Here is a 24569-nt window from a genome sequence, read left to right as displayed (position 1 = left end):
GCCCCGCTTTATCTTCCTCATACACTTTACCTCCGAGAAGAATATCCCTGCCTTCACGATATACCCCAAAAAAAAACAAACGAAAGAAAAAAAAAACCACCGTATACAGTTGGCTTTTTAAATTTGTGTATACCTTTTTTTCTTGCACGTGAGATAATAGTCGAGATGACTTAGGGGAAGCAGTTCGCCATCACCTGAGAAATGGACTGCGATTATTTTTTTTTTCTTCTTCGGTAATGTAATCTCGGATGCAACGGACGCATTTCGTTAGTTTTCGGTTATAGATAGGTATGCTTTTTCCATCGCTTCGTACGTATCTACAGCTCGTTCGCGGTATCTATAATATATAGTTTGAAATTCATAAAACTGAACGTTTTAATATTCCTGATGAATTTTACGAGTTCCGAAAAGTTTAAACGTCGAATACCGAGCATTTAAAGTTTCCGACTATGATCGTTCCACCCCTCATATATATATATATACCCTTGTTATACGCTCTCTTCGATTGTGAAGTCAGGAAGTAAAACATCCGCGAAAGCGTAGACGCCCTGCAGGCAGTTGATATCGATCTGCGGCAGTTATGGAAGCGGCAACGGCTACACGTTAGGTATGGGGTACCTTTAACCTGCGTCTGCAGTATGTATAAGCGAATATTTACACGATTTTTGATAATCGCACGTTACACGCGGCTAATGAAATCGCACAGTGGCGTGTAACAACCAACCGAAGGAACTGAACCGCGTGTGGTATAACGGTAGCCGAAATGGGGAGTTAAAATAGGGAAAAGGTTTAGGGGGGAGGGTAAAAATAAAAATAAAAATAAAAATAAAAATAAAGATAAAAATAAAAATGAAAAAAAAGAAGAAGGCGGACAGCCCAAGCGATCCCGGGGCCTGGCCAAGCTGCCTCTCGAGGATGAAACACATTTCACGATCCCCGCATGAAATTTATCCACCCTCTTGGTTAAACAGCCACGCACGCTTTTTCTTCTTCTTATTTTCCACACGGGCGGAGGAACGGCGGCGAACCCCAAACTTTGTTTCCCGCCTCAAAGAGAAAGAGCGAGCTAGCTAGCGAGCGAAAGAGGAGCAAGTTGGGAAGAATCGCGCAATAGACGGAGATAAGAATACAAAGAAAGAAGTAGGTGCTGCTAGAAAGTAAAGGAAAAGAAGAAGAAAAAAAAAACAGAAAAAAAACCGAAAAAGAGAGAGCGTTGGATAAAAACGCGGTGGGGTAGAGAGAGTCCGCGAAGCCTGTCACATTTTCTACTTTGCCGAGACGTATGGGGGCGGCTTAATTGGGGGAACCCCCTCTTTTATTTATAAGTTCAGGAGTCTATCGCCCCCGTCCCTATTCCAGTTTTCTTCCCTACTCCCCCGCACCTCACGCCCCTTCAAGAGGGTGGCAAAGCGAGATGCCACGGCGGCAGGGAAGGGGAGAAAAAGAGCGGAAGGTAGCGCTCCCCCCCCTCCCGCCCGCGCCCCCGCCCCCATCTCCTCCTCGCCCCGGCAGCGGACCGTGTGACAAATAACCCTTATAAACGCCGCTCTATAACTCCTGCCTCATGCCGCGAGTCCGCTTGTGTATAGGTGTTCGGAGGTGTTGGTGCTGCGGAGAGAGCGAGAGAGAGACGGTAGGGGACGGGGGGGGAGGGGGGAGAGCGAGGGGCTGAAAGCAGGAGAGGAACCGGGATAGCGGGAACAGCATCAGCGGCGGCGGCGGCGGTAGCAGCAACAGTGGCACCCTGGAACGGGAATCAGGGACGCCCAGAGGGAGAGTAACGGGAGGTAGGGGAACGACGGTTGGGCGCCGGGCCACTTGATTACGTCGCGATAATAAACATGGCGCCGATATGAACTCCCGCACGCTCCCGCGCCAGCAGTTCCATCGCCCTCTCCCTCTCTCCCTCTCTCCCTCTCTCTCTTTCACCCTCTCTTCGCACCCCTGCGCCACCGTTTTATCTCTCTCTCTCTCCCTTTCTCTCTCTCTTTGTGTAATGCAACATTGTTCCCCGCTGTATACGTACCCCACGTGACTTTATGTCCCGCCAATAATAGATTGGTTAGATACGCGAGTATGAATATAATGCATTTATTGGGGGGGGAGGGGGATGTTTCAAATTGAGTTACCGCTATATACGCGGCGTGTAAATCGACACTTCCAAATGATGTTTATAACCAGCAAATCTCCGCTCTGTGTACGTACGCACATATAGCTCGTCGTCTCTCCCATCTCCGAATCGCTAGCAAATCATATGCTACAGTTGCAGCGAACACGTTACACCTCTCGAAATTGTCAATCTCGATTTTACGACTCACCTGCATCATCCATCGCTTTTCCCCCCACAAAAAACCACCACGTCAAAGTTTAATTAGAAATTCCTCATCCGAATATATAATCGTATACAACATTTCTAAATCCGAGAGGAATATATTCAAATCTTTGAACGAAGAGAGAAAACAAAATGACTACAGGTTTTCCATAGCGCTTATTTCGGGTGTCGCCAATTAGTCGCAACGCACCGGGAATGCCCTATAGGTACACAACTCGCGAGACTCGTGCGGCCCTTGGTGTACACGTACAAACGCGTGTGGTTGCGGAAAGCGACGAGTTTACGGTTGCATTATACATATATATAAGTTCAGGGATGTGTCGCGTACAGATATATACACACACCGCGTGTATATAAAGAATTTTACCGCACGCGAGTGTATTCGCGGATATGATATGTATTTTTTCGTCGTTTATATAATATATACCTATGTATGTAAATACGTTTACCTACGCGAATGGTTTAGGTATGTACAAAGCTCGCACGGTCGGGGACGGAACAAAGTATGGAGGAGAGGGACGCGCGGGGCTTTTACGAGGCAGTAACGGCCGATAAGGTGAGCTTGCGCCCCCAACGGAGCTTATGTCGCTACCGTACCCAAGTGGCTGTTCAACGTCGGGTGTATAACCGCCCCGTATACGATACTCGCTATAGTTCTTCGCCCCCTCGCGAAACTCTCGCTTCCCATTTTGTTTTTTTTTTTTTCGTTCTATCTGTTGGCGTGTATTTCCAGCCGATTCGTCGATACACGCATACGACGCGTGAATATTACGCGCGAACACGTCCGTCGAATCAAATGTATAATAAGCTGCTGCACTTGCATTCGTTCCAGAAACTTCATTGAATTTTATATTTTTTTTTCAAACACTTTTTTTAGATCGACGTTCAATTGATTCGTATTTTCCGATTCCAAAATTTCAGGAGCCAACGGACTACGCAGGCGGGGTCGCCAGACGTACACGCGTTACCAAACGTTGGAGTTGGAGAAGGAATTCCACACGAATCACTACCTCACAAGGCGGAGGCGGATCGAAATGGCGCACGCTCTTTGTCTAACGGAAAGACAGATAAAAATCTGGTTCCAAAACCGAAGGATGAAACTGAAAAAGGAGATACAAGCGATCAAGGAATTGAATGAACAAGAGAAACAGGCGCAAGCACAAAAAGCGGCGGCGGCCGCCGCCGTTGTACACCAACAACAGCAGCAAGGGGGTGGCGGGGGCCCAGAAGCGGGGAACTAGGGGTACGCCCTGCACCGGACACCCCCAGATCACCCGCACCATCCTCTGCTAGCACCGCAATGTACACAGCTATACTAAGGTAAGATTCGTTGAATATAATATATCAGACGTTGGCGGTCGTACGTCAAAAAAAAAAAAAAAACGATCGCGTAAACGCGATTAATTAACGAATCAACCGCGAGAGAATATTGTTGTGCGAGTTCGAGTCCCACTTGTAAATATATGTATAGATGTACAAATATACAGTGTATATATAATATTTGAGCCGTTCTTTGGAAGACGAAACCACGAACGCCCGTGCGCAGCCTTATTCGTAATCTGCAAAGTTATTCCGTTCGCATGCTGCAGTATGCGCTCGTAATAAACACGTATATTACTTCCACGTATATACGCCTGGTGTGAGGTGAAGTTAGGGTAGGTTGGTTTATTCGCATATCCATGTAACTGTGGTAGCCTCAGGTACATCTAAATCTACTCGTACAACTCACCGGTGTATATATATGCATGATGCGAATACATATGTACGAAATAAGTATGTACACGTATGGTATGTGCAAAGTATAAGATAGCGCCATATACTCGCATCGTGGCGAGCGAAAATTTAGCACTAAAAGTATATATATATATATATTACCTACAATAATTAACGATGTGTACATATAACACATACGTACGCAGATGAAGAATTATCAGGTGCGCACGGTATATTATAACGTCGAAAATATGTCGCATAACGCGTGATATCGGGAGTCATGCTAATGATTTTTCATTCGTACCGAAATCGTGTCCGATGTACGGCAGATGCGGGACGAGAGAAATTGTTTTTTTTTTAATTATATTGTACTCGATCGAATCACGCAGGTGAAAAAATTTAAGCATCGCCGCGTATATACGCTACGTGTTGTATATGTATGTAAAAAACTCGATGCCTACCGGTTGATCTGCATATAACATATAAGATAACATAAAATATAACGTGAGTACATGGTTCGTTTTTCGATGATATTTCTACGTACGGATATATGTGTATTAATATATCGGAGTATAATGTAAATCGGTAATTAAGCGATCAATCGGAGAACACATATATATATATATATACGGAGGTATTTTGTGTATATATACGCATCTGTATTCACGAATTATGCCGCAGGTATGTACAAGGTATCGTGTTAGCCTTTCGCGTTTAAGTTTAACGTAATTATTTTAATTAATTCAGCGCGCAGGGGATCTCTTCTACCCTACTATTTACGATCACCTGTATATTACACGTACCTTGTATGTATACCTCATATCTGCGTATATATATATGTATACACACGTATATTGGCACTTGTAAACTACCCGGACATGTATGTATATATACGCACACTTAAGCCTCCCGATAGAAAGACCCCGCGGTTAGTTACGTCATAAAATATGTCTCATTTATACCTACATATAGGTATGTGCGTGTATATAGGTACAAATCACGATACACGTATATGTACAGGTTTCTCAAGTGCTTGAAGCGTGTACATGTTATTATAATGCGAGAGTTGTTCAGGCTGGACGGAAATCTGAGGATTTTTCAAAAAAATTTGTATTGTGTGTATACAGCGGTTTTGCCATTAGCTAAATCCATTTAAATTGTACGTAAATGATATTGCCTCATTTTCCAATGTCATTTCGCAATTTAGAGCGATTTATGAGATGTACGTTATACGAATGGATTCGTGTAGAGGTAACAGTACCGTATAAATATAGGTATACTATACGTGTGTAACGTAGGACACGCCGATGCACGCCGCGGAGGTAAAGATCTAGATATCCGTTGAAAACGATATGTACACAGATAGATATGTTGAAGATATACACGCGGAATACACGAAAGAGGGAACTACTTGGCTTATGAAATGTTAACTCGACCAGGAATATCTATACCGTATCATCCTTTACCCCGTTTCGCACTCCATCGCTCTCCTCATCCCCCGTCGCTGCAACGTTCAACGTTGTACTACGCTTCTATATATATCGTATATATACATACGATACACGTATACGTATTTGCACACATCTATTTTAAACCGGGTGTACCTATTTTGCATTCGCAGGTAAAACTTTCTTCGCCGTGCAGCGGAAATCTGCGATGCATACAACGCGCGGTATACGGAGATCGAATGATTTCTCAAAACCGGTCCTATCAACCTAAAGAAGCTGCTATACATATATATCCCATACCTCGGTCATTTCCGGCGTTATTATATCCGCGAAGCGAGTAGTCGTAACGAAGGACAAATTAAAAGACGAATTAATTGAAATACGAACGATGACGTAACGATTTTCTCGTACCATTCTATAGGATGAAACTTGGAATTTTCTTCGCAGGTTACGCATTAAGGGTACGCGATTCTGTAGTTCGTTTCTCCATCTACTTTCACCTGCGAACCTTTTTCACCGCAGTAGTATACAGACTTCGCGCTCGGAAAATGTAAAAAAAAAAGGGAAAGATGGTGAAAAAAAAAAAAACAGAACAACAGAACGAGGAGTATAAAAAAGAAAGCAGAAAAAAAGGTCCGGCGAAATTTTCGGGACTTTCTTTTTTAGTTCGTTCGGCACTCAGAGTTTCGGGAAAAAGGAACGACCCTTCGGTCGAAGGTGGTGCAGCACGCGGTTCGACAATATCGGTCGTAAAAAAAGCCTCGCACGTTTTCCACACTTTCTTTCTGCAGAAAGCCGCTGTTCACCGCTATATATACTTATATTACTTCGCGCTGCAGACTTTCTCCGTGGGTTTCCCGAGGGTTTTATGACTTTTTATATTCGTCTGGATTAAGCGAAGAAAGTGAAAAGCAAAGAAAAAAAGAACGAACCAAAGAAAATTTCAAAAAGAACCAAAAAACTGAACATCATTGGAATTTTTCTTTTTTTTTTTTTCTTTTCCCCCGACAAAAATTCCAGCCCGCTGAGCAATCGGATCGACGACGGCTATATACACCGCTGCACGGGTAAATAAAAGTGACCATCTCTAAATCACTCGTCCGACAAAACTAACCAATGAATTAAGCAGTTATTCAACGTCCGTTAGTCAGTCATTTCGTATTCCCGCAAATGCCGAGGCAGCACCACTCGAGTAGAGGACGCCAAGCGTCGCGGCGGTTTCATCGGAAGTGGAGGGTGCTTCCAGATGTTTTCAGAAATAACGATATTCCGGCCGTCTCTCCCTCTCTCCCTCTCTCTCTTTTTTTTTTTATTTTTGCTCCCTTTCCACCGCGCATACGAGAGGAGTGGAGTACAGTTGAAGCGAAAGAAAAAGTGGTGAAAAAAAAAGAAAAAAAAACAAAAAAAACACCGAAGGAAAAAGAAAACACCGAGCCAGTTAGGCTCTGATTTGTGTGGCTGCTTTGTACCCTGAAATAAGCACGTCGTTTTATCCCCGTAGTTATCTCACAGCACCTATAAATGACGGACGTCCATACGTCTCTCGCCCGCTCAAGGAGCAGTTGTCGTGTTGTTTTAGCGTCGTCTCAGTCGTCTGTCTGCTCTTTCGGTCTTTCGATCCACATGGTAAAGTCTTCTCAATTTTAAAATATCTCTCACATATAGCTACCATACAACGTTTTTACCGGTACCTACTGTACACATATTATGGTACTCATAACGCGGCTATACGGTGGTTATTGAACCGTTGGATTAACGCGGATTTGTATAATACGTTGGTGTGTAAGCGGCGGTTTGATTTTTATATTCGATGAAGATAAATCACGCACGGTTAGAAAATGCCTCGCATTTTTTTTCACGAGTGGCAGCTTTCGGCTTAGAATTAAATCTTCAAAGTTTTGAATTATTTTTTTTTTCCTCATCTCGTCCTCCTCTTTTTTATTCCATTAAGTTCGTCGTCCATGTGCGCATAATTTGATCACTGAAATCAACCGCCGAAAATGACAAATTCCAAGGCTTAACCGGCGCTGTCGTGTAGAGGCAACTGACCAATATCGTCGCCGATCGAATGATCGAAAGAGAAATAAAGTATAATCCTTTGAGACGTTGATATAGGTGTACGTCGGTCGTAAATTTTATAAAGCAAATATTTTTTTCTTTCATTTTCTATTCTACGCCTCTTCGTTAAAACCGATAGGTCATCGTCATTCTACGGCGCGTGCCGAGCCTACTTAGATACGTGTGGAAAACCTTGTAACATTGCAGTATAAATTCATTACACCGGACATGTGCGATCTATTGTTATCGTTACAGCCATGAATACAGCTGAACTTACTAATGAAGTATTTTATCGTCCCACATTGTGTTCGATCTATGAAATCGAATCTACCTACCCTATTCGGCAAAAGAAAAAAAAAAAAAAACAAAAAAAACAATTGGTTTCATGACTCTCGACGACTTACTCGTTCGGCTGTAATTTCTATGGCCTGCAGTTCTTTCCCTCGAGAGATTTTCGACGATTCATTCGGATCGCTATAAAGTTACATTCGGACAATGCGCCGTAACATGGATCGGTAGTTTGAATGAACTTTTAACGAGGGTAACCGTCGATCGTAAAACGATAATTTATTATTCGAATAATCGCATATCCTCGCAACTTTTACGAGGCATCGGTAATTCCGCGCCGATTGACTCGATTTCGCGTAGTCGATCGAGCCGCGAAGAAGCGAAGAAATACCGAGAAGAGGGACGCGAGTAGCGAACTAATTGCAAGTAGTGGAGGAGGGGTAGAGTCTTAGGGGCTAGTCGGTAGGACCCAGTTTTCGTAGCATCATTTATGGGGGCGGCGGTGCCATCTACCGGCGTTAACTTTCGTCGTTTTAGTTATGGCTGCTTGACCCTCCGGAGGAAAATGGGCGTGGCATAGAGAGGAGGGTCTCTAGGAAGACTTGCCCTCTCTCTTGTTATGTAATATTAATACGCGTTCTCGTTCCTCCGCACTTGCTCAAGAATTCAAATCTCCTTCCTAAATAATGGCATTTCGAAGTTAAATTTAAACCATCTTTCAAACCTCGATGTTCCCGCCGCTACTCGACGCTTCGCGAGAAAAAAAACGTAGATTACGATAAAGAAAAAAAAGGTCTCGAACGCCTTCATTTTACTACGGAGTAGTCGAGTCGTACTGCCTGCAAAAGGACTACTTTATTTTGCGGCAACGTCTGAACGAGAGGGCAGCACAAACTCGGCCCATTTCAACCGGCAATAACGGACCCTATTTTACCGGCCCCTCCCTCCTCACCCGATCCCCCGTAACCGCCGCCCCTCTATCGGTATAATGGTTAATTTAGAGACCTTCTCTACCAACTAAGCGAGAACATTCCACCGGTAGTTCAACGATCAGTAGTAACCGAGCTTTATGGTTTGTTTTCATCTTTATGGATCTTCGTTATGGTCCCACCGCCGGTAACGGAGTGCGGCGCACGTGTGCTTTTCATCGGGGAGGGGTGAGAGTCTCACGGCGGACACGTGTGCGAGCTTTTATATATTTATATATATATATATACTCAGGAGTACGGTGGAGGGGATAGCGATACGATACGCGCGCATTTTCCCGTGCCGCTAACCATAGAGCTCTACGTACTACACGCGTTGTTCGATAACCTTCTATATCATCCAGTCTGGTCTCTGTCTGGTTACCGCCGCGCACCACCGTAGTAGCAATATAGTAAATTTTTCAAATGAAAATAAACTACGGCGACGCGTACCATACGACGTTTTATTAGGTAGTAAAATCTGATTCCGACAGATTGATGCCCCCGCGGCCGGGAACCCACCGTCAAACGTTGGTCGCTGATCTTTATTGGTTGTAAAAGAAGACGTTTACGATCCATAAATGCGTCCGTCGCGGTGAGGCAAGTGGTACCCATACCACCCGGCTATACGAACCCCGGAGATCAAGTCAACCCTTACCGGGCTCACACCCTAAGCTCGGATGGCCCGTACGGACGATTACCCCTCTTCTTTTTCCCTTTCCATATATTTCTTGTTTTTTTTTTTTTTTCTCTTCTTACCTCTTCACGAAACCATCGGTTTTCGTGACATCGCACTCGGCGGCGTACACATGTAACGGGAGAGAGGAACTAGCCGCGCGCCTGTGGCCCCCTTTTACACGGTGGCACAACCGAATCGGGAGAGCGTTCGAGATTTACAGGTTGCGTTGCCGCAGTAGCACCTCGTAAACTTGGCTTAACGACTTCAACCGGGCCTAACTGCTGCTTCCTTCCTGCAATCATCTCCCGACCTACCCTACGTCCCCATGCGCCGCACGGGCTGTCGTCGTTGCGTCGTGCTTTCGCAGATGCGAAGAAATAAGCAACGCTTGAAATAATAACGACGTAAAGTGAATCGTTTACCGAAAAGCACGTTCGCGCGTTACGTGTAGGCACAAACGAACAAACTTTTACCCCGACCCGACCGATTTCCGTTCGGAATTTTTATTTACGATTCTCGTATATGCCAAACGGAATTTCAGCGTCAAACAACTCATCCTGTACCTATAGGATTACCATCTCGATGAATAAACAAGATATTTTTGATCGTCGCTTCGAAAATCTCTCGTTTGCTCAATTTGCGATACCGTTATTGACGGCGTTGTATACAGACGGACGATTCCGGCGATCGAACGTAATCGTATAGATGATCACGGGGAGGGGGAAGGGGGGGAATTCTTGGACGTGTCGATTATGCGGATACGCAGGTGCCGCACGGTGTTACGACGGCGTTCCATGCTTTATGCCCGATGTACAGAAGCCCATACTGTCTCACACGTAGATCTCGTGTTCCGGTAACGTCACGCGTCACACGTCTCGCTGTTTTACGATTTGTTGTTATTACGCTTCATTACCATGTTACGCCTTTCATTATGGGTAACGACTGACGTTAAATCTTCTTTGTTGATTTTATCGTGACATTTATGAGCACGGTTATTAGGTGATACCACTCGGGCGATCGTAAAGTCTACGCCTTTGAAACTCCGCGCGGTACGGGGAGGACCGTGGGAGGGGCGGGGAGGGGGGGGGGGGGATATCGAAGGGAGATGGAAGTTCAACCGACAGAGAAAGCCGATATCGTAGAGGGGAGGCCTACGAGTTGACGATATATCCGCTAGATGTTGCACGCTTTGCTACGTCGGGCCCAACCATCGGTGAGGCTCCCTTAAATCGAACAGGGTGCGTCATTTTTTTTTTTCAAAAGATCTCATCTCCCTTTCCGCCATTGACGTTTATTGAAAGGGATAGCAACGGTATATGTTTCCACCTCGATCGAAGGTGAAACGAGCGGCGAGTGGGTCTGAATTTTTTAGCCTCGGACACGGAGAGCTTAAAATGATGAATTGAAATTCAGAAGTGTTGCCCGTATGGGTGGATTGTTTTTTTTTTTTTCTTTCAATTCTAATGTTCGCGTATCTAACCGCGAGATATACGTTTCGCAGGAGTTGGATATTAGCATTTTTAAAATGAGCGGTCCACCGCGTCAGGAGGAGCCCCGGAGGTTCGCTCGCGGTTCGTTCCTATAACGGGAATAATACAACTCGACGCCACTGAGCATCAGCGAATTTACACAACAATGAGGGGCTGCACTTTAAAAACTCCCAGAAACCCCCATCGTGCTCTCTACTCTATACTCCGCGAGTTTGCCTCAGCTATGCCGCTGATGCTGATGTTGGTGGCGAAGAAGCGGGCTGCAAAGGGTATAGTAAAAGAGTAGAAGAAAGAAAGAAATGCTGAAAAAAAGGAGAGGGATGTATATGGAAAGAGGGAGAAAAAAAGGAGAAAGAAATAGAGGGCGGCTCTCTCCCGCTGGGATGAGATGCACCAACGTACGTTGGCCGCTCTCGCTAGAGAATCCAGAACGAACACAAAACCTTGCCAGCCTGACCTTCCCTTTTTACCTTTATTTTTTTTCCACCTTTTTTTTTCCCCCGTCCCATTTTTTTCCTTTTTCCCTTTTTTCTCATCTCTCCTCGTTTTCGTTCTTTTGCTGCCTCGCAGGAAACCCGACTAGCCGGGGCCTAGCATACGTCGGCGATTGAATAGATATTTCGAACACACCAGCGTGGGGCACCAACGGTGAAAGCAGGCAGCGGCCAAGCGGTCTCGCGGTAACACGACGCTGATACCGATCCCGATGCTGATGTTGCAGTCCACTACGCGGCAACGTTGCCAAATTATAAAACACTTCAATCTGTATACTTCGATATACTCTCCCGACACACTCATTCAACGAATTACCCCAATTCGAACTATTGCAGCGTGTCAATCCGTTGAACGTGAATCGGTGTTCGAAACAACGGCGACACACCGATTCACGTAGGAGTGTGAAACGGATTACGCTTTTTTTTTCTACATCGGTATCGGCGCGCAAACCAACCGGTGCGGAATTAACCTGATATATATATATATATATATATATATATATATATATATATATATATATATATATATATACACCGAGGAATATATATGTAAAACGAAGTAGGTGCTCGTCCGCGCGGTGTTCGTATTTTAATTTAGTAAATTTATAGCCGGCAAACGTGGATACGCGCGAGTATATACGTATGTACATACACCGCACGTTATATATACGTATACTACTACTTCATCGTCGAGGATATGGGAAGACGTGAGCATCCGCGGTATCCCCGCGGTAAACGTGTGCCGCGTTCTATACGTGTACGCAGTAATACGTTGCACGTCTGAATAAAGCATCGAAGTTTGAGGAAAATAGGGTGTAGAGGAGGAGGGGGTTGCGTGGCGGTGGTGGTCGAGCCTAACTAGATGACGCGCACGGCGGTATCACGATAACGCTACGCAACGCCAGATCCCCAAAGTATAAAAATGCAAAGAATTATACGAGGGTGTGGTAAACGTCTGTGTGTACGCGTCCGTACTAACTTTTACACCGCGGCTTAATACACCTCGCGTTTCTGTACCCACACCCCTGTGTGTACGAGCTCGCTTATTCATCGTAATATTGAAATAAGCTTTCTAAAGTTTCTGCGAAGGGGGTTGCCGCGGGGAAAGAGAGACGAGCTAATTGTGATACACTCCGCAGGGAGCGAGCGTCTCGGGTATGGGGTTTGCACCACCGCCGCCGCCGCCGCCGCCGCCGCTACCAGCGCCGTCTTTGGCTTTGTACGTGTAGGAAAAACTTGAATCCGCGGATGCGGGGTATAGGCGACAATTTTGTCACGATAATCGAGCTCGATCCGCGAATATATGTTCGCGCCGGAAATGAACACGAGTAGTTCGCGGTTATATTTACTGTACAATACACCGAGCGACGAACGCGAACTTGACTTAAGAAGAAGCGGGAGCCGAGAAAAGGGGGGGGGGGGGGGGACGAAACGTAGTTAGTTATATACGCCGTAGCCGTGCATGTTGGCAGCACGGTGTTTTTCATTTTCTTTATACCACCCTTGACGCTCATAAAACCATTACCCGTGACCGAGCGAACACAACTTCTATCTATAGTATAAACTATAGCTATACTCGGTCGCGTATAGCTCCGCTTTGACGCGATACCAACCAACTTGGCGTTTTTCTTCTCGCTCTCCCTTTTTTTTTTGTTTTTCCCTTCTTCATTTTATTCCCTCGTCTATAACCCACGTTGTACGCCTCAGCCGCCGTCAGTCAGTCAGCCAGTACGAAGAACCCAATTTCTTTCTTCATAGAAAGTTGAGTCTCTTAGGTGCACGACGGGCAGGTGCCCGTGGGAAAAATTCAATTCCACGGATTCAACGGGTCGGTAGAAATAAGATAGGCGGCGTCTCGCTAACTAACTAAGTTTCCTGCTTCCTCCTCTCCCCTCTCTCTCCTCTCCTCTCTCTCTTCCTTTTTGTCAACTTTTCTCCCGTCCCTCACCCCTCCCCCTCCGCCCCGCCGTATATACGCGATACAACCGATAAAATCAAACGTGCAGTAACTCCGTTTCGTCCGCCGTTCCCCTTCATCTCCCATCGGGCTTCAATCAATCGAAAAATTCCATAGCCTTTGTTTCGACGAGACGAAGAAACTTTCGATTATTACGCCGGGAAGAGCGGAGACGACTCTTTCCCAAATCTCTCCATCTTCTCGCGCGTTTCGTTCCTCCCCTTTTTTCCGGCAGACCGCGGTACACACACGAGGTGCAGTGTACGAGTATGTGCGATTATGTTTTCTTATGGTCTGTTTGATAAGTTGATAGTGAGAATAAATCTATTCGGAGGATGAAATATAGTAGGTAGTTCCGGTGCTCGGGGTATCCAAGGATCTAGGATTTCTCGTCCGCGGACCCTTGTAGAAAACGGTGAGTGAGTCGCGCTTGTACTCGCTACGGCGCGACGGACGTCGAGTAAAGGAAAAGGCGGGAGGGTGGGGGAAAGAAAAGACGGAAGGATGGATGAACCGGGCGAGTCGTACAGATAAGTCTTTGCCTCGCTCTAGCGCGCTCCTTCGCTCCTTTTTTTTTTCTCCTCTTCTCCTCCTCCTCTTTTTTTTTGCGTTCGCCCCTTATTGCTTCTCTCCCTTTTCCTCCCTCGGTCGCTCCCTCTCCGCTTTTCTCCGTATTACCCTCTCGCTCCATCTCTTGGCGGGTGATTCATCATCGGGACTCCTCTCTCTCCGTTCGTTGGCTGGATGGCTGGATGGCTGGCTGGCTGGCTGGCTGAATGCGGACTGAATGGTCGCATGTAGTATATGCGCTGGGCTGGCTGGCTGGCTGGCTGGCTAGCTGGCCGGCAGACACTATCCTCGTACACTACTCGTTCGTTTCACTCCCACACCGTACATCCGTACCGACATGCGGAGCAGTTTTCTGTCTCTCGGCAGGGAGCTCAGGCTTATACTCGCGAGAAATCGCGCGCGAGCGTGGAGATGATCGCGAAACGGACCTCAAAAAGATATCGCAGGTATTACAGGTATATAGAAAGGTGAGTAGGTAGTTATATCGCGGTGTTGTTCGCAGCCCGCTTCGGAGTTCCTTTTGTACACATACGTGTACACTATGTACATATATATATATATATAAAGTATTCCGAACTGCAAATATCAGCGCGAAGTTCTCGGCGAGTTGTGCACCTATACCATGTAACGCCCAGCCGGCATCCGCGACGACGGCGATCCGCGAATAAAGAGTTAAAATAAACCGAGAAAACTAAAAGGAAATATAAGGAGAAAGAGAGCGAGGGCATGTATATAAGCCCCCTGGCGTTGTTACTGCGGTGCGAGAGAACCCCGCGTGCGGGTTTTCTTATTCGGCTCGGATGTGTACAGTATAAAACCGAGGAGCAATGCGTCACGTTTGCGATATCACCGTAACACGAAGAGATACGTGCCGGTATATAATATTTTCGTCAGAGACGACGACCGTAACGTCGGAACCGGCGCGCGAACCTCGCTAAAGTACGCGCCTCGAGTTCAGGACTTATAAAATACACGCCACGTATATGCACGTGCATTCGCTGCGTAGGTACCAGTACCGCGTACACGTATGTAACGCCGCGGGGAGAAGGCGACGCGTCGCGTAGTCGCATATGCCTCGCACCTTTTCTTTTTTTTCTCTATCGTATTATCATCGAAGGTATTCCGTTTCTAGTCCCCCTCCCCCTCCCCGCCTTTTAAACACGACGCCACATCGCCAGATACCTACGAACATTTTCGCTAAAAATTCGACGTCGCAGTCCGGAGATTCTGCAACTGCCGCGAATTTCGATATCTCAAGATTTCCTCATCGCGAGCAACGCGAGGTCAGTGTCGTCCGTCGTTCCGAGGTGGTTTCCCGGACAGTTTCGACCAAGTGGGCGTAGGGCGAGAGATCTTCGGATCGTCGGGGGGGCGGGTAAGGCGAAGGGCGAGGGCGAGGGGGGTATTGCGGGGGTCGGAGGTCGGGGGTCCGGGTAAGGGTGGAAGATAGGCGGTCCGTCGCACGGAGGTAGTACCCCGCATGGGGTGGCTCTTGGCTCTCGGCTCACGCGACACCCGGAGCCATCTATATCCCTCGAGATTTATGGGCTTACGGTGCAACGGCTGCCCCAGCCTGCGCTACACGCCGGCACGTTGCGGTGTGTCGGGCATGGCGACGCTCTCCTCTTCTCCGTTCCCTCTATCTCTCGATATCTCGCTCTCCCTCCCTCCCTCCCCCTCTCTCTCTCTTTCTCTCTCTCTGTCTTCGTTTCGCTACCTCTCTCTTTTTCTCTCGGTGCCGGTCCGACGTCGTCGGTCGGTTCGGGTCGCGCCGTACTGCAACCGCGAGAGAGTCAGTCTTCTTGAAGGTTGGGTATATAGGGACCCCCGTCGCGATCATCGCGATGTTGCCCCGCGGGGGCTACGCGCAATTCGCGCTCATGCACCGCGTTTTTTCGAGTGAAAAAAATTTCACTCGATCTCAATCCGATCCGATCCTCTTTTCCCCGGAGAACTGCAATGCCGTTGCTTCTTCGTCTCAAGTTTGTTTTTCTTTATTTTCTCATCCGTTTTTATTTTTCTCTCTTTCTTTCTTTCTTTTGGTACCCCCTTCCGCGCGTCTCGCGTATAATAAACTCACCAGTGGCAAGTGGTACCCGTACCATCATCAGCTGCTTTCGATATTAACGTTCTTCAACGTGCGTATTGTATGTTCGCCGGCGGACATATATGTATGTATAACGTAGCTGCGGTGCAGGGATAATACAGCGCACCGACTCCAGATTTCATCTTGGCGTGACAATGCAAACGAGCTAACCTATCTCCCCCTCCTCCCCGCCCCTCCCCCGATGTTCCTCCCTCCTGCGGCTCATTACAAACGCGTTATTATTACAAACGACGCGGCCACGTAGTAGCTAGCCAACGCCAGAAACGAGAAATCTTCGCTCCATTATTCAACGCGGAATCTACAGCTGCCGGAGCCATCGATCTATCATCGCGATAATTATCAAATAAACTCGTTCATTACTAAACTGATCCTTCAACCTCAATTTTCTCTATTTTTCTCTCTCTCTCTCTCTCTCTCGGTCTGTAAACTCCCCGGCATCTAGTGCACGAAACCCTAATAGTCCTCGATTCGGAATAGAGATTGATAGTCGTAGAGGAGTTTGCCGTACGGTCGACGACTAGAACCGGAGGCGCGCGTCAACTCGGTATACGTAGTACAGTGTAGTTGGGTAGAACGGTGAGGTTGGAGTGCGGGATACGACCCCTAAAATTCCGCCCTCCGTTGGCACCCTTCGTAGCGCATACCGTACGGTAGCCCCGGGTGGACGGCTCCGCGGGGGTGGAGAAGGGGGCGGTTAGGGGTAGGTATAGGTACGGCAACCCCCTCCGAGCGGTCCAACCCCCCGATGCGGCCGACGGCCGACCGGTTTACGAGCAACCTGTGGTAACGAGGGCGATAGATAATAACCGTTGCCTTCTCCCCACCCCCCTCCAAGGTCTTCCCGTCTGCACAGAGAGACACGAACACTTTAGTTAGTCTTTTCGTTTTAATACCGACGGTAAAACCTGACGTATATTGTACGCGAGCTGACCGAGGTGAAAAAAAAAAACTGAAACAAAAAACGAAGAAAAAAAAACAAAAAACGAACCACTCTTTGAATTTGTTGCACACGGAAATAAAACGAATAATATGCAAACGGTACGAGAGTATGAAAAATTGTTGAGAGTGTGTAAGAGAAAGGAAAGAAAATTTTTCGTTTTTTGTTATTTTCAAAAAGTGTTTCTCACCGTGCATCACCGCGAGATTCGTTTGATGTTTGTGAATACGTTTACACGTGATACGTCTCTCTTTATATATAGAAACTGGGGGGATACGACGTTAGGCGCGAAGTTTGCTGCAGATATATTATTAGAGCTAGTGCGGGTTTACGTATACTGTACGCGGGAGCAGAAGCTATAGCGCAGATATCTCACCTGTAACGTCGGTAAAATAACGAATGAAGGGTGGTGGCGGGGGGGGGGGGGGGGGGGGGGGTGAGGATGGGACGCACTTCGTAAATCTTATCGATTCTTTTGACAATCGCATAAAAAGTGAGATGGCTGCTTTATACGTTTACGCTGACCTGCAGAGCAGCAGTGCTGCTGCCGCTGCTGCCGCTGCTGCTCTTGCTTTTGCTGTTGCTGGTTTTAATACCAACGACGTATGAAGTAGTCGGCTGTATACAGAAGTTGTACTCGGCAGCGGCAAGTCGTACAGCGAGTAAGTGTCTCTCGCTGGTGAATCCTGAGAGGTTGGGTAGTACGGGTGTAAGGAATTTATTGCGGCTTAAAAAGTCTAGTCGCTTTGAAATCCTGATAAATGCGCGCAAGGGGGCAAGTATCTTTCCCGGATACTGCGGCACCACCTTCGTACGTAGCTCCGCGTGATACGGGGACACGGGAGAAAAGTCGGGTAGAGAAACACACCTAGGACGTCGCGCGCGGCTATAGGCCGAAGGGCAAACTATCGCGCGGACGAACGAAATAAAGCTGTAGCTTTCGCTGTGTGTATATACACTTATTGGGATTGAGAAAAATGGATTCGAATCGATCGGACGAATTCAGGATTCGATCGCTTCTGGAATTTCGTAATGAAAAATTACGAGTTACACGCGATACGCGTAAAAAAGAAAAAACGGAACAAAAATATCGAGACGAATCCGCATAATGTAGGGGAGACCGGGGCAAGTTGGAGACGTTAAGCTTCAAGTGCGGTTTTTTAATCGATTGTAAGCGAATTTCAAAATCTGTTGGTATTTTTCAAAAGTATGAGATGTTAGCTATTAAAAAAAAAATTGACATTGAATTCGGTCATTCACAAACTACGTAATTTCCATTTTTCCGAAATTCTGCAAATTCGTCAACTTGCCCCGACCACGGGGCAAGATGGCGAATATTAGATTTTGGTTTAATGGGCCGAAAAAAATACTTTTTTCGTCAAAATATACTTCAGTTTATTGAAATCCATAAAAGATATGAAAATACAAATACGCATAGTTTATGTAGTTTAGCTTAGATATACAATTAACACTGGTCGCAAACGAACTGAGCTGCTCCTTCGACATTAGAACATGCCAACATTGAATCGTGAATAAATTTATTCATTTATTTATTTATCAATTTATTCAATGAGCTGCACAATCGTATGTAGCCTAAATATCGATTAACTAAACAACATGCAAAGATCTCGATAAGGACGATCCGTCAACTTGCCCCCACCATCTTGCCCCATTTGCCACTATTTGCAAAAAAAGAACCCCACAAAAAGTACATTGGTGAAAATTCGGAGATTCTATGATCTCTAGGATCTATATGCGTATAGAAATAAAGTATTAATTCACAAGTCCGATCTTGCTTATCTGTAGTTGTATACAACTATTTTCTTGAGCTCCAAATGTTACTTCGCACACGTCTGAAACCACAATGCCTCCGTAAAAAAGCCGGATGACCTTGCCACGCTAGCTATATCGCAAATATTATTGCGTAGAAGAGTGTTTAACACTTTTTGATAACTTACCCGGCGCTATCTGTCAAAATATTCTAAAAACAATCAATTCGTCATCTTGCCCCAGCCTCCAACTTGCCCCGGTCTCCCCTACGTACAAAAAAGTACACGTATATATAATAATCGCAACGCGGCTATAATACATTTCTCTATGAGGGTGTAGTTGAAGTTGCGGCGGAATATAAGATAGCGCCTAGCGAAAGTCTACGTATAGCCGTATATATACATATATCTATATATGAGTTTATACTTATGCACGCGGTGTTGTAAAATGGGCCGACCCTGCCAAGAGTATATGCCGTTGCCGCCGGTGCTCTTTTGGATTCTAAAATCTCTCGTACGTTGGTGCTACGGGGCTCCAACAGTTTCAGCTCCGCGCGACTCGCAACTCCGGCTCCGGCTCGAGAGAGCTCCGGGGCACCGGAGAGATGCAGGACAAACAACTTTTTCGCGTTCTATAAGGATGAGTAATGGTCTTTCTACTTTCGGGGGATATTTGGTCGCGGTTCGCTTGGCTCGCCACGCCACGTGAGAGCAAAGTCTCCCTTCTTTCCTCCTTCCTCCTATCGCCTACCGCACCGTACAACTCGCTCTCCGTCCTTCTCTCATTTTCAGCTCCACCCAACGTTGTTCCTTACTTTTTTTTCTCTCCACTTGGTTTCTCTTCTTGATTTTTTCTTTCGGTTTTTTTTCTTCGTACATTCATTTTTACCCCTTTCCCGTATCTCTCGAGATGAAAGGTATACATACATATACATACACGCTACACGTCTAGCTATTGGATCGGCGAAATTCCCGGGTTCGTGCGTGTACAACGTCGAAAACCCCTTTCGCCCAACAAATCTGCAGAACCGTCGATACCCTCCTCCCCCTCCCCCTCTTCCTCCTCCTCCTCCTCCTCCGTAGTCGGGATAATATACACGCACATTCAACATCGTCGCGACGGACGCAACGTGCGTGTGTGTCGGACATGGCACCACGTGCGATCGCCCCATTACGGGAAAGGAGCTGAACCAGCCACCGCGACCAACCCTTCGCCCTTCGCCCTTATCCCTTCGCGTTCGAGAGGTACGTGGATCGAGGAAATCCGCTCTGTAAGCCGAACGATGCGAGATTCGTCCATTTCTTGCGTATAATTCGTGTTCTAATATGTGACGATATTATATGATAATATGGTGAAAAATGTCCGGGTGTATCGTTTTATTTGAAACGTCTCTATTTTAAAGGAAGTGACGTACGAGCAGTTAGCAGTAACGTATAACGATAGTTTGTAGAGAAATTATGAAGTTGAAACACGTCCGGTTTTAGAAATTCATGGAAATGGAATTCCCGGTCAAAGTTCGGGTACAGTTACCGGCAGAAACGGCGACGTTTCGTCTCCGAATAAGTACGCGCGTCGGTGTGCGTTGGTTTTATACCCACCGATACATATAGCTGTATGTACACCGTTATATACACACTACGCACACGTGTACATAGGTGTATTATGTGTCGCAGGAGAGAAATACCGTATATACTTTTCCAAATTTATTGAGTTATGGGTTTAAGATCACGTCGTATTTCACCTATGCAACATACATACAAATAAATGGTCGTTGATCCGAAACTTTTTAATTTATTATACCCACCTTCGCCCACCGTCTGAAAAATCACTCTTTCAAAGACGAATAACATCGCTATATAAAGAAGAACAAAAGAAACTTGCCCGTACGACGTGCTCGTTCCCTCGTATCGTTTCGAATGATCATGCTGATTCTGAAAAGAAAGGAAAATAATCAAATAATAATGCGCAATTTCTTTGGCGAATGAGTGAAAAAAAGAAATTTTGAAACATCACACACTGCAGGCATGCATATATATAAAATTTGTCCGCATTGCACTTCACCCCTTCGGAATAACGAGAGAGGGTTGTCATATTTTTGCATAAAATGAATAACGTTGGGAATTTCAAATGCGTTAAAACGCGTGGCGGTGGTTTCGGTTGGGCGAACCAGTCGTTGTACACGTACATAAGTCGTATGTACGGATAAAGTATATATATACATATACATATATATCATTTCACCATTACGTAATTCTAAACGTAAAACTATATAATCGTCTGATTACTTCATGCGGCGCGAACCGAAAATCCGTCGACAAAACGACGTTACGTACGCTCCCAGGGTATAATATGATATACTCGCGCTTAAATATATTATACCAATATCTATATCGACTATTCGGAATTCCGTTAGATAACTATATGTATATAATACATATATATATATATATATATATATATATATATATATATATATATATATATATATATATATATATAAAGAGTTGTATGTGTGTAGGTACAACTTCTATATTACGTCCGTTACAGGCGTTCCCCTCGGATACGTTTTTACCCATATTTTCAACCGTTAGTTTTACCATTTCATATTTTTACGTATCACCCATCGTCGTCGTCCTCCTCATCGTTCCTTCGACGTAGAGAAACACTATACATCGCCTAATGTTATGTAATATCGATTTTATCGTGTCCTTGAATAATTATCATTGGCGTGTACATATATATATATGCGTATTCATAAGTATACATATATCCGATAGTGCGGGTGAAATATTGATCATATTTTTTTTGATTTTATGTTTCAGGTGAGTGGTAGGCTGCGCCACTATAATACCCGCTATAGCATGAACCTTGTAATGCCAAATAAGTATCGATCGCATCAATCGTCGATAGACGAGGGCCAACTGATTTATCTCGGTTGCGGTGAGCGCCGGACTGCTGCTCCGGTGAGTGACGAATCCCGGACTCCCGTAGCTCACATGCCCAACACCCCCCAAAACCCAGCAACCATGAACCAACCAACCAACATGTTCGGTCTACACCTATCAATTAACCGCGTTCATTAGGTCTTGGCCTATTGTGGCGTACGTTACATACATATATATGTGTATGCATATACCTAACGTAGTGCGCAGTGCAGTTAAAATATAATATATATATGGATTCGAATGTGATCTACAACGCGCCTAGATACTGCGTTTCTTAAATTCCGGTACTCCGTGGTATATTTTCGTTTGTATACCTATAGATACATGTATGAATGTACATACGTGTACGAGAGGCTATGGATACGATGTGGGAACGGTATTCGTACAAACCGATCGAATAGTTGCCGATATACGACGACGACGACGATGATATTTCATTCGAAAGTATCGTAACGGAAAAACCAACAGAAGAAGAAGTAACAGAAATCAACTACCTATACCGAAAATACGTAATTAGCGAGTTTATATAAATAAAAATAAAACACGTGTCTAAAAATTGTTGTAAATTATACTTGATACTTGTATCGGTATCTGTAACTATAAATGAAAGGAGGGGGAAAAATAAATAAATTAATGATTAAATGAATAAAATGGAAGAAGCGAAATAGAATAAATTCCTTCGCAAAGGGTGATTTGAGAGGAATACAAAAAAAAAACCATGAAAATTAGAGAAAAAGAAAATACGAGAAAAGATCACGAGTGACGTTCGAGATATTAATTATTATAATTATTATTATGATTAATGTTATCATTAAAAATAAATGTAATTATTATTATTGCTACTACTACTACTACTATACTACTACTACTACAACAACTACTATTAATAGTACTACTACTACTATTATTATTATCATTATTATTATTACTTCTCCATCGGAATGATTTGTTATTTATTTCAATTTCTTTTTCGCAGCGCACACGAAATTAATATCTGTGTACTCGATATTTAACTCTCGGACGCGATGTATACCGTAAGAATCTCAGGAAAGTGAACAACATAGGGAACGCATGAGCGCGAGAGAGAGCTTATGGAAGTTCCGTGAGTGCGAGACAGACAGACTGCCTGCCCCTCCGTTGCCTTTGAGTCCCCACTCCGCCAAATTGTAAACAGACCATCGCTAGAGCTGTGATCTAATTGTAAGTAAGCGCGTTCGGGTTGAGAGTGTTTTTCTCTCACAATTGATAAAACAAAAACCATTAGCATAAATATGATTGACTTTGTTCCTTTAAATATTAAAAAATTTTCAAAGAAGTTCCCAATTCAAAATGAAGGTTTTCTCATGAAAATACAATTTATTTTTTGTTAATGTAAATGTATTTAAATCTTTAATGATTCTAATTACAATTAATAATACTTATTACTCTTGATATCACAGACTTTTTTTATTGATTCTCTTTAAACAGGCTATCCGATCAGCTGTTCAAAATGTCCTCCCGTAGCTGCAGAGCAGAAGCCAAGACGATCATAAAATGCATGAATCGCATTCCTTTTTGTCTCTTGCGGGATGCTTGCACTAATTCCATTAATTCGATGTTACTTAGATCACAGCTCTAGCGATGGTCTGTTTACAATTTGGCGGAGTGGGGACTCAAAGGCAACGGAGGGGCAGGCAGTCTGTCTGTCTCGCACTCACGGAACTTCCATAAGCTCTCTCTCGCGCTCATGCGTTCCCTATGTTGTTCACTTTCCTGAGATTCTTACGGTATACCCTATATACGTATATCTTCTTCTCTTTACCTTTATTATCTATGAATAGACTAATTCGATCTAATCGTTGTTTTATATTCTTTTGTTATTTTTGTTGTTAATCTAGCTCGTCCAAGAGCTTCTTGAGGGGGATTGTTTCGACGATTTGAAGACGGGGAGGGGGCAGGGGGAGGGTTACCTTTGTTCCATTCTCAATGAATTTTCCTATCACACGTAGGACAGATGATTCTGGTGAGAACGAACCCCTTTCTTAGCTCGTGGTACACGAGCTGGCGTACTTATTATCGAGATAATCGAGTGTTTTTTTTTTGTTTTGTTATTACTTATTATAGGTAGTATAATATTTGTGCTAGATATAATAATTATATACGGATCGATTGCAATAATATAAAAATAATTATACGATATTATATATCGTTGTCCGCGAGATAAATTGCGTGAAGTACACTTTTTCATTGTATATCCTACATAAATAGTATACATGATTATTCATCGTATATTCCTTTCGACGCCTCTCCCGAGTATTTTTAAAACGAGAAAACCTTGGAGAAAATTCAATAAATAAAAAAAAAACTCAAATTTGAAGAAAAAAAAATTCATTTCAACGAGAACGTACTGAAAAATTGAAATACGCACATTCGCACCGAAGAATTGAAATTTAGCGCAAGAGAATAAAAATGATCGAACGAAATATTGAATAATTCCGAAAAAAAACCAAGAGAGCAGGTATAATGAATATAATGAATACCGGCCACAATTAATATAATGAACATCGAGAATTGAGAGGAAAATTGAATGAATACAAATATATACCTTGATACGTACCTACCCAGTACCTATTCGCCTGTAGCTGTAAAAAAGCAAGGCGCGACCCTAAATAGTAATTTTATTCTAGTTACGAATGTATACGAGTAGCCGCTAAGCATATATAGATAAAAAAAAAAGAAGAAAAATAACTAGAAACGACACAAAACGAAAAAAAAAAAAAACATAGTTAAATAACTAAACGTAACAATAACAATAATAATAATAACAATAATAATAA

At 44.5% G+C, this 24569-nt stretch overlaps 1 protein-coding gene across 2 annotated transcripts in view; it reads left to right on the top strand.

The window, feature by feature from the left end:
* The window catches only part of LOC105692442 (homeotic protein ultrabithorax), a 112366-nt gene extending 89587 nt beyond the window's left edge, over positions 1–22779 (top strand). For both annotated transcript variants that reach the window (XM_048657321.1, XM_012411659.2), the window contains 2 exons: positions 3254–3652; positions 21631–22779. In XM_048657321.1, coding sequence (XP_048513278.1) covers positions 3254–3573 — 320 coding nt within the window. In that variant the 3' untranslated portion in view covers positions 3574–3652; positions 21631–22779. The remainder of the gene's footprint in view (positions 1–3253; positions 3653–21630) is intronic.
* Positions 22780–24569: the final 1790 nt, after the last annotated feature.

The sequence above is a fragment of the Athalia rosae genome, chromosome 6, assembly GCF_917208135.1.
Source record: "Athalia rosae chromosome 6, iyAthRosa1.1, whole genome shotgun sequence".
Taxonomy (NCBI): Eukaryota; Metazoa; Arthropoda; class Insecta; order Hymenoptera; family Athaliidae; genus Athalia; species Athalia rosae.
The sequence above is the reverse complement of the archived record's forward strand: the minus strand, read 5'-3'. Positions and strand labels throughout refer to the sequence as shown.